Genomic DNA, 14,349 nt, shown 5'->3' with positions numbered 1-14,349 from the left:
GTCAGTGAACACTCATCCTAGTACAAAGACCAATGATTTGATTAGTTTGTATTGTACCGACGTTACACTTAAAGCTCTCAAGTGTTCCACACGTGAATGATAGCTGAGTATTAAATAGTTTGTGTGCAGAGTACCGAATATGATTTATGTGTGTGTGTACCTGTGACAGGATTTTGGTGAGGTGTTCCAGCACCGGGTAATCAGCCGGACCCCTGCAGACAGCAGACAGGTCCAGGTGTGTGAGACAGTGGAGAGGCAGAGTCTTTAACACTAGCTCAAAGCCAGTGGAGCCCAGTGCATTGTGGGACAAGCACACTGACTTCAGGTGGCCGGTTCCTGAAAGATCAAAAGGATATTAATTTGTCTATATACTTATTGTAAAAAATAAAACAAAAACATCTTTCTTTCAAGCTGAAAGAGATAATATGTTGGTTCCTGATACATATTGGCTTGTACATGAATAATACTATAATATCAGCCTTTGTCATTTCTAGTTACTCATTCACAACACAGTCTTTAGATCGTCACCTCTCAGAGCGTTGGCCAGCAGCAGTCGATGCTGCTGCAGGAAGCGGGCGGTGAGGCCACAGGCCTGCAGAGACAGCTTGGCTAACAGAGGGCAGCAGGACAGCAGACAGGACAGGGTCTCGGACACACCGTCACCCAGCTGGTTCATGCTGAGGTCAAGCTCCTCCAGGCACTGTACGAGGAAACAACCACAAACAGCATTTTGTTGGTAGGACTGAATCCAACAGCAGCACATCTTTCCATTACTTTTTATAATCCACAGATCTCACTGTTAACAGTTTGCCAAAGGACTTTGGTGGAGGAAAAATCGCTGCACAATAAAAGAGAAACTATCTGCATGGAAAAGAGTAAAAAGCTCTTTACCGGAAACGCAGGATGGCTCTGTCCCTTTAAAGCATTTATTAACTTCTCCAGCCCTTCCCCTGTAATGCCGTTGGCAGAAATGTCCAACAGCCGAAGCCGAGGCATGGTGATCGTAGTGGCAACCAGATCGGGAAGAAGGTTGTCATTGAGACGGTTGCCGGAAATATGCAGCTCGGTGAGGCTGGCCTGCAGTTTTAGGGCACGAAGGAGCGGGTTGAGGGAGGAGGCCGCTAAGCTGAGGCCGCAAACCGACACAGAGGAGCTCCCGTCCTGCACCTCACACAGCCGGGTGACACGCTTGTTCTCATCTGCAGGGAGACAAACAGATGCTCCAGGACGGGGTATCAAAATGTGTGTGTGTCTGTGGTTATTTGTGTGTGTCGCTCACCCACTGCCAGGCTGTTACAGGCTTTCTTATAGCGCTCAGGGAGAGGAGGAACAACCCAGGAGCTAACCTCAGCCAGAACCTACAACAGAACACAACACACCTTTATGAGTCTATGAAAATAAGTGAAAGTAATATTAAAAAGATACTTTTCTTAAAGCCAGCCCTCAAACCGGCCTTACCTCTTCATTGGTGTGGAGGACAGCCAGCAGCAGGTCCTGCGGGGAGAGCAGAGCACCTTCCTTCTGCAGTGAGAGGCGAGGCAGGAGGCCACATTTCTGGTAATAACGCTGAGCGGCCTGCTCACACAGCCACGACACGGTGCAGGAGTCTGCCTCACTGGAACACAGAGGAGTGAGGATATGGATCAAAAAACAGGCAAAAATGTTAAATCCGCAAAAAACAAATTATTGGTGTCTTTTAAATCACTTCTTAAAACCAATTTTTACACACTGGCTTTTATGTGACGTCGTCGCTTTGCTGCTTTATTTTGTATTATTGTCATTATTCATTCATAAGGTATATATACACCAACCTTTGTGGAACTGGGATGAGGAAAACATCCTCCTGAACTCTGACCCTCATTCTGATCGGTGGAGGCAGTGATCTCGGCATGGGAGCAGCAAAGCTTTGAGCTGGAAGCTGAAATAAATTGACGAATAAAGAAACAATGAAAACATTAGCAAAACAGATTGGAAATCAGATCCAGATTAGGATCTGCAAATGCTGAAACTGTGCAGCGTGACTCATGCAAAGTTACGATGTAAAAATACACACAGTGGGTTTAGATCCACGGTGTAGATGACGGCATTCAAGCTGCAGTGTCTTTTATTCTATATATTTTATTTGACACCATTGCGACATACTGTCAGGTGTGTTTGGTTTTGCAGTCCTGCCATGCCGTTGGACTGTGTTGTCCGTCTGCCTGACTCCATGTGAATTGTATTTGTCCAACTGCTTATTTTTTCATAGTTGGACTGACTCCATCTCTAACTTACACAGGGTTTGATACAGAGATTTTTTTCTCACCTGCATGATTATTTGTGGGGGTGGTGGCGTGTCAGGTCTGACGTCCTCATCGTCTGTGACTGTGGGGCTGTGTGACCTGTTCACCTCTCGTCTGCCCAACCTGACCATCCCGGGCATCTGAGTCATTTTGACCTGGTGAGGCTTCAGAAAGCTGCTCTTTTTCACAGAGAGACTCCTGCTGGAGAACGACGGAACTGCAGAACACGACAGAGAAGAGGAGCATAATGACGGTAAAAATAAGCAAACAAATGTAGAGGAACATAAGATGAGACAAAATAGTGAAGTCATTACCTCTGCAGGCTGTGTCAGAGTTTAAGAGCCTGTTTTGGCCTCTTGCTGATGCGGACACGGCTGTGTCCTCCCCTCTCAGCTCACTCTGATCCACTCCAAGCCTCCTCTTCTTCTTTGGCTGGATTTCTCCAAAATCATCCTCCAGCCAGTCATCAGCCAGATACTCCTCCTCTGGAACCAGGGCTGATTTGTTGCTGGATGAAACAGCTGGTGTGCTGGAGAACTGAGGCTGGGACAGACCCTGGAGAAGAGTTTTGGCGCTGCCTAAGCCTCGAATGGCACTGTAGTACTCCTCTCGGGCAAAGACAGATGGCGCGGGAGCCTCCCTGAGACTTTCTAGACCGGAGTTGGGGATCGGGTTGGTTTCCCTGTTTGGGTGGACTTCCTTTTGACTCGGGGCTGCTGGGAAACTGCGTCGAGGGCGGATGGCATGGAGAGGACTCAGCTGGCAGTCAGAGTCGCTGTCTTCTGAGGAGCTGCTGTTATTCTAAGGACGACATACATACAAATCACGTACAGTACTTGTAGATGTAAAGAATTCAGTTTCAGTGGCAGGGTTTCTGCAGGGGCCAACCAAGTTAATCCAAGACTTTTCCTTACATCACATAGAATGCTAATTAATACCCGTTTCACCGTCCAAAGTATGAAAGCATGATGGAAAACCAGTAGTGGTGGCCTAAATGGATTTATTTATATATCAGATAATTATTTTCAGTACATACAGACAGTTGCTCCAGGATTAAAACAGCCTCTTGCAGCACAACTTTTAGTTTGAAAAGGTGTATAAAGTCTCCTGACAGGTCGTAATCAGATACAAAAACATTATAGTATGAAGTATTTCTATCTTCATATAAAAGAGGCATTTGGCAGACATTACCCCGTACAAGACAGCAGCCTCTGTTCCTCTGGCTCTGTGCCGCTGTGATGAGCCGTTGCTCTTCCACCGTTTGGGGCTGGCAGGTACTGTCTTCACCTCTGAGCTCCTGCTGGTCCGGGGCCTGTCTTGGCTGGAGGAACAGCCCCTTTCAGAGGACAGCAGCGGCTCTGAGAACTCAGCATCAAACAGCTGGCTGTCCTGCAGCTCATCAAAAGCCTTGGCTGGGGCCGGAGCAGCGGGCACTGTGTTAGACAGAGATAGGTGGGGGAAAAAAAAACTGTGTCTGAAAGGATATTTTAAAAGGCAAACCGAGGCTAAACTGTTGTGATGATGTAAAGGCCTCACCTCCCCCTGCAAGAGCCTTTCTTAGCAGCCTCTCTGTAGCGATGCACTCCTGCTTGGCGTCCTTGTCCAACTCTCTGCTGTACGTCCTCTGCCACTGGCGCAGGGTGTCCATGGCGGTGTGACCCTGACAGAGGATGGTGGAAGCATGAGACAGATGCACACATGTAAGACCCATCGGAACAGATTCGGTTGGTTGGGACCCCGTTATCAGCTGTATTAACGCAACGCAGAAGGGCGGCAACTATTTCGCCCAGAAGGACACACGAACAGGGACTCGCATGCACGTGCGAACGGCCGGACAACCAAAAAAAACAAGAGAGCGGCTCAGATCACAACACACACCTTAGAGTTGCGTTGGGTGACAGAAGCCCCTCGTTCCACCAAGAGTCTTGCAACTTTGAAATTGCCACAAGAGAGGGCGTCGTGTAGAGGTGTCACTCCATCACACGAGGGTCCACCAGGATCATTGATGTTAGCGCCGTGCTCCAGAAGCACAGCCACAATGTCTGCATGAGAGAAAGCAACAACTTATAAAAGCAACATTTAAAGCAGGTTATATTAAGTTAAGATGAAATCAGTTACCATAGTGGCCATGGTTGCAGGCCTCATGAAGAGGAGTCCAGCCACAATAGTCTCTTGGGTTCACTGGGTGACGCTGACATACAGACATCATTAGTCATCATACAATCCAGGTTGTCTTTTTTTAGTAAGTAGTTAACTGAGGATTACACTGCCATTTGTCTGGATGACAATTTTGTCTTAATTAAACATAAAAAAAATGTGCATTATTTCTTGAAACAAAAATGAGAAATGTTGTTTTCCTCACCTGTTCCACCAGATACTGGACCTGCTTCAGGTTTCCGTCAATACAAGCTCTGTGCAGAGTCGTCTCGCCCTTCTCGTTCCTCTTGTTCCACTAAAGTAGGAAAACAGATGCAGAAAGAGCAGATGGTAAAACACTGAAGAGGGTCGACACATAATACCAAGATCAGATGATTGCTGGGGAAAATGACAACGGATGTAATCACTCACCCTTCCCGTCTTCCTCCTTCCTGATACCATCTTGTCATAACCTTCCAAATCATCATCTAGAAACCACATGAAAAGTCATACGAGACACATCTAAACAAACGGAAACATATAATATTGTAATTTGTCTAGAGAGGCAGAATGCCAGTTGTACCTGAGTCTGAGAGAACGACATCACTGTCATCCAGAGGTTCACTGTTGTCCATCTCCTCCTCTTCATCGTCCTCACCATCACTCCCATCTGGACTCCAGCCCTCGGCAGCACACAGCTCCCGCAGCCTCGCCTCAGTGTCGTCAATCTTTGACGAGGTGTGTCGTCTCTGCGACGCCAGCCAGAGCCTCAACGCGCGTTTCTGTTGGAGAGAAGTGAGTGTTTTCACACAGTATCTGCTTTTAGAACCTTTAGAAAGTATTAATCTTTACACATGGCATATGGATTGGCAGCTATTAAAAGGGCAACTGTGTATGTATCAGCCTTTCAAATCCATTTCAGCTCACCTGTAGTCTGGTCTGGCCAGACTTCTGAGCGCAGAGTGAGGCCGCACTGTAGCTGCCATCTATTTCCTCAAAGCCACAGCTGCTCTCCTCCTGAGCTGTTGCGATGTTCAGCCAGGTACTACACTCCTGATATAGACACAAACAAGTGATTAAAGTGCGTAATAAAGAGAGTAATGTTGGGTGAAGATACATATATATACATATATATATATATATACACACATATAGTACATGTATACCTCAGTAGCGCTGCCCTGTCGTAAAGCCAGCTCTTGTCTGTAGTGCTCCACTGCCTTGCTGTGCTGTCTCAGGTCAGTGTAGGTCGCAGCCAGGGACACATGGATGACAGCCAGCTCCCTTGCAGGCTTTCCCAATACTTCAGCGCCCTTTAACTGCAACACATAGAAAACACAACTTAACATAACTCATTATATTATGTGAATAAACTTGACTGGAGAGAGGTTCAAATGCAGTCATGTTGGGTGAGGTCAACACTAAAATGCTCTTTACCTGAGCTTGATACGCATCCAGAGCTTTGCTGTAGCAGCCGACCTTACAGTAAAGGTCCCCCAGCTGCTCTGCCAGCCCCACGGCCTGATGGGAGTTCAGTCCTTTGCCCGGATCCTCCCCCAACTCTTCCTCCAATTTACAACCCTGGTCCGCTATAAAATTCAAACAAACCACGACATCAACTCAGTTATCTTTGTGCAAAAAAAAAAAACAATAATCAACAAGACTGAGTGGCTAAACAAACCATATTTAAACGCTTTCTTCACTGTTTGCCTGTCCAGTGGCTGCTGGGAACCCAGAAAGACAGCTTTCTTCAGAGATCGTCTAGCTGCTACAAAATCAGCCAGAGACAGCTGCACCTGTGGATGAATGTCATGCAGATGCACCGGTTACAAAGTGTACAGCCACAATAACAGAAAACGGGTAGTTGGTTGAATGCACAATTTGACTATTTTTGCTAAAGCTTTCTCACGAATGGGTTTTTGTACCTTGCCAATGCAGTGAAAGCACTCGCTCTCACTGAACTTGTCTTTGATCTTCCTTGCACACTCTTTGGCCTGTTGAAGGCAGCGCACAGCATTAGACTGCTGACCGTGACGGAAGTAAATGTTGCCCAGGTTAAAGTTTGCACGGTAGAGATCCTCCAGCAGATGACTCTTCCTTTACAGGACAAGAATGCAGAAAGCAGAATTAACAATAGTTTATGGTAATCTTTAAATCCCTGTTGTACACGGTCAGTGAAGAGCGCGAAAAATGAAACGTTTTTTCTATTTTTACATTATTATAGTTTAGGATGTTCTTACTCTGCAATGAAGACACTTCGTCTGATAAACTCGCTGCAACGTTTGTGTTCCCCTAGATGATCACAGACCAGACCAAGATTGAGGAAGAGGCGAGCCTTCATCTCTCTAATCTCTCGCTCTGGCACAGTCCCTGGAAGAAAGATAAACATTGGAACAGACAAACGTTACAAAAACTATGGACACTAGATTGTTTTATAGGCTCCATAAAAACCCTGAGGATAAAAACAAGTACATAAAAACAGTGCAGACCTTCAAGACGGTCATCCACGATGGCCAGGCTCTTCCTGAAGGCCTCCTCCGCTTGCTCCAAGCTGTTCCTCGATTGGTCTGATTCATAACGGAAGAGGTAGGTTCGACCAATAGTGGCGAGGGCCCTTTGCTCCTCAGCATGATCTCTGACAGAGCGAGCTAGGTCCAGGTGACATCGCTGGTGCTAAAGAAGAAAAATACATACGACCCCTTAAATGCTTTCTGAAGCGCTTTTAATATGAGCCGGCACGCTTGTATCACTACAGTACTAACCTAAATAGTTTTAAGTATTGGTTTAATGGCCACAAAAAGGCATTCTGTATAAGGCAGACCAATCTACTCACTTTCAGAGCAGCTTCAATGTTTCCCATCTCTGCGTAGCATTCTCCTATCTTACGATGGGCCACAGCTCGTCCAATCACATCGTTTAGCACCTCAGAGAGAGACAACTCCTGCTGGTGCTCCCTGATGGCCGCCTCATAATCACCTGAGAGACACAAAAAAACAGGAGGGAGGATGAATGAGTAGATTAAGAACAGGACACAGTAATGTCGGAGCTGCACTTTACATTACTGGAAATCGTTATATGTTTTGTTTTTTGTGATAAGTGCATAGGGACAGAAAGAGCGTGTAACATACACACAACATGTGACAGAGACACAAGCAATTAATGCAGTGATTAGGACTAAAATAAAAGACAACTAAATTGATTAAACTACTAGAAATGTCACACTGATAGCAGTTTAATTTTTAAAGAAGCAGAAGAAGACAGTGGTGTGTTGGACTATAAAGCTTATGCAGAGATGATGGCTCAAAAATGCTGATTGAGAACAACTAAAAACTCAACAGAATGGCCAATATTATGTGATGGTATTGTGAATAAATTGACGTTTAGTTTTTTAAATGAGGAGTTGTGTCTAGTGATATAACCTCCATCTGTATTTATGAGTAACTGTATAATCAGCATTATTTAGACACATCACTGCTATCAATTCTGTTTGAAAACTCTATGTCTATTTCACATCGTTATGCCTTTATTATACATAATAAATGCCATCTGCACAGATTCCTATTGCTGCAATACATTTCTTCATTCAAAAGCAACTTTAATATTGTGACTATTATGAACCACTTACCACTCCTGGACAGCAGTTCTCCCAGCTGATTGCAGATGTTTGCTTCCTCTCGCAGATTGTTGCTGTTCTGCGCTTTGCTCTTTGCTTTCTGCAGCTCTGCAGAGAAATCCCACATTGAGCAGATCCCACATCAACAGCGTAAACAAACAAAGCAAAAACGTGCTTAATCGAAACTTACGTTTTATCTCCCGTGAGGAGCTCATCTTGATTCGGCACTGATAGGTAAAAGCTGTGTTAGCTAACCGCAACGCAACGCCATCCGCATTAGCTTAGCTATCTGGATGACACCCAACTGGCAAATTAAAAACAACTTTTTTTACTTTATTTTCACCTATACTTGCATTTACATGTCAATCAATGTCCTCGTTGTCATTGTACTTATCCGATCGTGTACAACATCTCATCAAACAGCGCTACCTAGAAAACATCTCAGTAAACATCTTTGTATTCCTGCTATCGGTCCTCTGTACGCTTTACAATGCCCCGCCAGTATTGCGCGAGCCAATGACGACACTGTATCCAGTCACGCGTGTCATCCCCCGATCATTGCCTGTCAGGCACAAATCCCGCCTGGCTCAATCGGATTATAAAATGTTGTGTTCTACACTGCCCTCAACCTTTATCATCGCTATAATTTAGCACTTAAAAATAACGTATATGATTTGTAAACATGTCTGTGGATGGTGTACTGCAGACAACTGAGTGTGTCTGTCTGACAGACTAAACTCAGGGCAGAGAAACAACGTTTGTCATATGACTACCGTTCATTGGCTAACGCCAGAGCGTGACTAGTTCTACATGGAAACAAAGAGAAGGGTTAGTTCAAGATACACCTTCTGGTGACTTGTTACAGTTTGACAACTAGCGATTGTCGATGCACTCAAATCCCCCCCATACACAAAGCTATGGTACAAAAATACAGGATTATAATAAAGCCTTGTGAGGGAAACAACGCATACAGACGTAACAAAAGGCCCATGAGCTCATGTCGATGACTAGCTGGTGCCTGTTTCTGAACTCTTGTGCGCCAAGCGAAGTCACTTCGGTCAGAAAGGTTAGGAGGGACATTACTTCCGGAGCCAGTTTTGACCTAAATTATCACATCTAAACCCGATGTCACTGTTGGCTCGTCCATTTTGTTGTAGCAAGGGAGATATGTTTTGTTTGTAGGTAATAGTAATTATGCTTCCATTCTGCTAGGGAGATACAAATAGATTTATTGTATTATTTGAATTGGTAGGGGAAACTATTGATATACCTCATAATACTGTCAGGATTGAAAGTTATTCCGAGCTGAATTAGCAATATTTATCAAAAATGTTTGTTCATGTTAATAAATGTAAAGATACACGCTTCACTCTCCTCTTCTATGAAATATCATGAGCTAGATATACAAGACAAACTTAAACATCTGCACACCGCGTCTTCTGCAGAAAATGTTACTTACCATTAAATAATAAGCACATATTATTCTGCATTAGATATTATTTCCTGCAGAAGGCACGGTGTACTGACTTTTTTTAGTTTCTTGTGTGTTCATGTTAAAGAGTAAATATCGCCCGATATGTCATTCTCAGATTTCTTTCAAGCTCAAATATTAATATCGGTCAAAGTGTAACTGCCACTAGCGTAATAATCTGGTTTTTGCTGCCAACTAGTAGTAACAGCATGCCTTTTCCTTTGCCTTGAGTTATCCTTTAAAAATCCAGTATCAGTCAGGCTCTCACTTACTGTGATGTAGTGACGTAGTGTGTTAGATGCAGCAAGTTAATTATGAAGTTGTGAGACAGAATTCTGTTCTATGTCCTACTTGTGAACATTTTCTGGAGAGGTTTTTATTTAATTCCTTATCAAATTATATTTTAACACCACTGTACAATAACAAAAAGATCTGTGTATGAATCATACATTGTTTGTTAGTTTGTGTAGTTTGGTAGCTGTTATTTGCTCAGTCAGCAGGACTCAAATCCGCAAATCTGAAACACAAACAATGCCTAACGTTACTTACATCAATTTTCAGATTGACGTCCATGGAGCTAACCCAAATTCATGATTTTATAATCCAACTGTTCAGACTGAAAAAAGGAGGCCACATGGCTGGTGACGTGCTGAGACGTTTTTTTTTATTGGCTTATGCAGATGGACAGCACGCCTTGACAGACAAATAGTGGTGCAGCCTCTAGTGCGTTGCTAAACTGAAAATACACCCATTAATTCTCCTCTTGAGTTTGTTAAAGCAGCTTGATAGGTGTCTGTTGTAACCAAATGCATGTAGTCCTGTATTTATTCATCAATCATCTGACAAAAACAGAGGAACAAAGCATTGTTGAAAATGATTAAGCACATATTAAAATTCTGTTAGTTTAATGGCTTAATATTCCATATTATATATCCTCTAAATTATGTATTTCTATTGTTTGATGAATTCAATTGTCCTTATTTCTGCTGGATTTGCCAACACATCAACCTGTGTTATCATTTTTTTCTTTTTTGGAGCATCCAAAAATATTCCCCCGGAGAAAAAACAGTAGACAGACACGAAAATAAATCCACATTCAGAAAACCCGACATTCACAGTCGAGGCAGAGATTTATTTTGACATGCCAGACACAAGACTCCTGCATCAGAAGGAGCCGAGAAGCCTTTCACATCAGACAAAGAGCTCCCTCTCAGCCTCTGTGAGTCTGCATCTCTAAACCGTTGACCTTACAAATGAGTGTGCCGCATCATTGTGAGAATTGGTGTTTCTGGGCGGTGCGAAGTGGAGAAGAGCACATCAGAGTGCAGGATATCTGAGCAGAGCAGAGCACAGAGAGGCAGGCACATCCGCCGCTGGAGGGATCAAATCTGTACCATCTGACGCTCAAGGATTTATGGGTTTAGTCAAAATTGCTTTTCCCACTGTGGAGATTAAGCACCGTAGGATGTTTTCCACTCAGGCCGTAGAATAGCTCAGTGTGGCTGCTGCTGCTGTTGCTGTTTTTCCTCCCTCTTATCGGCTCCAGCGCTGGAGAAGGGGAATGTCTCAGCAAGGCAGAGTGCTCCGAACCCTTGAGGGGAGCAGATTCTGACTGACAGGAGAGGTCCGTCCTCTGGGGAATGTGAACCATGCAGGTGGATGCTGTCCTTGTTCTCTTCTGTGTTTGGCTCGCAGGTGCAGCTGGGAGGATGGCCCAGTCGCGGGGTCACAAGCTGGAGACCTACAAGCAGAGCAGGTAATGTCAAAGGAGTCACTAACACTGGAATGCGTGTTTTTATTCTCTCGACGGTATGTACGACAGTTTTAAATGGAACATTTATTGCACGTTCTTTTTTTTAAAAGCTCTGTTCCCCATAGTGGCTTCATCATGTTCTGATAGATGTTTTTTGAGGTTTATGAAATGTTGTCCAGTGTTTCCTGTGTCACCTGTGCTGATCCCTACCCTTCTGAAAACAGACTCATTCAGATGGCAGATTGGAGAGCGGAGAGAGAGAGGGAGACCTAAATCCCCACATCTATTTATGCACTACACGTGAATGTTGTGTTCTCTTGCCCCACAAATGCTGCAGGCCAGTTATTGACTGTTTTCCCCGCTGGCAGCAGTTGTAGCCAATGCCATTTCCAGGTTAATATTTAGGCTAATTGCTGCCTTGTTAATGCATCCAGTGGATTAGATGTTTTCGTCGGTGACTGAACTAGATGTGGGAATTGTTAAAGCACCCTCAATTCTATATACACATTATCGATTGAGTTGGCTTCAACATGGGAAGGGATTGAAATAGAAAGGTTTTTATATGTTTGTTCATCAAAAGTTTTATCACTGCTGTTATGTGCAGGGAGCAGTTTGTGGAGGGGCAGTCTGACATATCTCTGGTGGAAGAAATGTCACATTTGCACTACAAAACAAGCTATTGGCTTCTTAGTCTTTTTGTAGTCACATTAGAAATGCTGATAACTTGATGCTGGTTTTTTAAAATTGATTAATGATTCAGTTCAATTTGCACATAATGAAGTATGAGAAAAATGGTATGCAATTTATATTTTGTGTATAAATATTTTTAGAAAGGTGAATGCTTAAACTACATAGCAAAATTGTCAGAAATAATTATTTCTGAATTATCATAATATTAAATACAAATTATTTTCACACTTGATGAATCTGCTGATTATTTCCCCGATTAATCTTTTGGTTTATAAAACGTAAGAAAAGAAAAACATGCCTTTCGCAAGTTCCCAGCACCAAAAGTGACATCTTACAACGCCGTGTTCAGTCCCCAACCCAAAGATATCCAATGCTTTATCATATAAGATAAAGAAAACCAGCAAATATTCACATATAAGAAGCTAGAAACACGGATTGTTTGTCATTTGTCATGGAATTGATAATATGAAAAAATGCATTGATTATAAAAATGATTATCTGTCAAAGGACTAATTATTTCAACTCTAATGATAATAATACATTATATCACGACTGTTAAGTGTAGGGAGCCATATGTGGAGGTGCCGTTTCACATATTGCAGCAGAAGAAATCTGGCTTTTACTCTACAAAACAAAATAAAGCATCTTAGTCTGACGTACATTAGAAATGCAAATTTGATCATTACAGTGAGTCAGTTACATTTGGAGCACAGTTTGAAGCATAAAGAACATCTGCGAGGTATTCAAAAGATGAATGCACAACAAAATTGTCAGAATGAATATAAATAACACCCTCACATGGCTTTGAACACCTGTCAAGTGCTGTGAGCAGAGAAATAACTCAGTGAGGCTGCAACTAATAAGTATTGTCATTACCGATAAATCTATTGATTTTTTGTTGTTGATAAAATATCAAAGCATGACATAAAAAGCATGGATTGGACTCTTTCCCACCATTTATACCCACAAATTCAAATATTCTCTTGTAGCAAATATTAGCAAATAGCTCAACTATATCCTGAGGTCCTCCAGTGAGACATGATAAGATTCTCCCAAGCAGGCAAAGTACAGCGCCGTACGCCTCATGGTGCAATCTGCGTTAAATAATTAGCATCCACTTAATATCCTCAACAAACCCTGTCAAATTATATAATCCCTCTGCCTTTAGATACAGTATCACTTTTCATGCTGTAACTGCTGTTATTTATAGAACAGAGGAGACGTCAAACAGCATTACACTATTGAGATTCTTATCCATTTGAGTGAAATAAACGTGTTTGACGTTGCATACTTGCTGGTTCTTAAGTACGTCACGTCAAACTGTCAGAGCGCTTGACAGGGCAAATCGGATTTTATTGAATATACAGTATGTTAAAGGGGTTCAAGCTGTCTGCTTACATCCAAATAATCCTCATTCAAAGTGATCATCCCAGCCCTAAAGTGATTAAGATGATCATTAAGTAGAAGAGGAGCACAATCGTAATCATCTGTGGGAAATCTTCAAAAAACAGAAAGCACAAGTGGCTCAAAGCTGCATTATAATCTCTGAGCACCAGTGTTGCCTTGTTATCAAATCACTTTTTCCCCCCCCCAACCAGTTAAAAGTCCTCTCACGTTATGTCTCTCTGCTGACGCACAGGCTGAGAATACAAATCAAATGTAACTATTTCATTCATATTCCAGCATGAGGGGGAAAAATAATCTCAAACGAGAAGAAGTCAAACATTTCCTCTCCCTGTTTCTCATCACACCCCTCCTCTTCTCTCGGAGTGTGAAATTGTGAACGCGGCTGGATGCTGCTGGCATGTGTAGTGGGAGTTTTCACTATATTACTTACAATTTCCCTTTTTTCGCTGCCGTGAGAAGGAAGCAGAGAGGGGGATAAGTGTAGGATAGCAGACTCCCGCACAAGAAAACATCTGAGGAGAAAACCCTCATGAGATCATTTTTAGTGGTGGCTTGATGATTATTGATACAAAAACACATTCTGATTTCCCTATACATTTGCTTTGTTCACACCTGCACATAAACAATCTAAAGCAGTGGTTTTGGTGACTGAGTGCCTGTTAAGGGAGCCAGCGTTGAGGGCCACACAAATTGAGGTTCAGGACCTTTCACCAAGCCGACCCACACAAACTCTCCATCATTTAACGGCTTACTACGCTCAGCAGTTTTGTGAGATACACATAGTTTTCTTGTGTTTTACAGCCTCAATACTTTTCACAAGATTTGTCAAGACTGACTGTTGTGTAGATAACCCACGTTCAGCTGTTCAATTTTATGTTTGTGCTCTTCACCGGTGAACTTTTCGTGGGATTTGTTATTGGTCTCATAATGGCATTAATGATTTTTATTTTGATATATATATATATATATATATATATATATATATATATATATATAT

At 42.9% G+C, this 14,349-nt stretch overlaps 2 protein-coding genes across 2 annotated transcripts in view; one reads left to right on the top strand and one right to left on the bottom strand.

Annotated features, from left to right (window-relative positions):
* Positions 1–2: 2 nt before the first annotated feature.
* tonsl (tonsoku-like, DNA repair protein) lies at positions 3–8,508 on the bottom strand (the record flags this gene model as incomplete). Its single annotated transcript, XM_031847188.1, has 26 exons — positions 8,222–8,508; positions 8,044–8,139; positions 7,252–7,394; positions 6,908–7,091; positions 6,659–6,788; positions 6,344–6,515; positions 6,100–6,214; positions 5,856–6,007; positions 5,585–5,737; positions 5,346–5,471; positions 5,002–5,200; positions 4,851–4,906; positions 4,645–4,734; positions 4,401–4,473; positions 4,161–4,324; positions 3,819–3,942; positions 3,474–3,715; positions 2,597–3,083; positions 2,306–2,499; positions 1,812–1,918; positions 1,459–1,615; positions 1,280–1,358; positions 892–1,199; positions 529–700; positions 161–336; positions 3–17 (listed from the first exon to the last, which is right to left on the bottom strand). Coding segments are annotated over exons 1-26 (3,939 nt in total), but the record flags the coding sequence as incomplete, so codon positions are not given.
* Positions 8,509–11,142: 2,634 nt separating this feature from the next.
* LOC116383673 (gamma-aminobutyric acid receptor subunit rho-1) overlaps positions 11,143–14,349 on the top strand; it is a 13,176-nt gene continuing 9,969 nt past the window's right edge. The window contains exon 1 of the mRNA XM_031847688.1: positions 11,143–11,258. Within this exon, the coding sequence (XP_031703548.1) occupies positions 11,152–11,258 (107 nt within the window). The 5' untranslated portion in view covers positions 11,143–11,151. The remainder of the gene's footprint in view (positions 11,259–14,349) is intronic.

The sequence above is a fragment of the Anarrhichthys ocellatus genome, unplaced genomic scaffold (genome assembly GCF_004355925.1).
Source record: "Anarrhichthys ocellatus isolate YVR2014 unplaced genomic scaffold, GSC_Weel_1.0 scaffold7, whole genome shotgun sequence".
Taxonomy (NCBI): Eukaryota; Metazoa; Chordata; class Actinopteri; order Perciformes; family Anarhichadidae; genus Anarrhichthys; species Anarrhichthys ocellatus.
The sequence above is the reverse complement of the archived record's forward strand: the minus strand, read 5'-3'. Positions and strand labels throughout refer to the sequence as shown.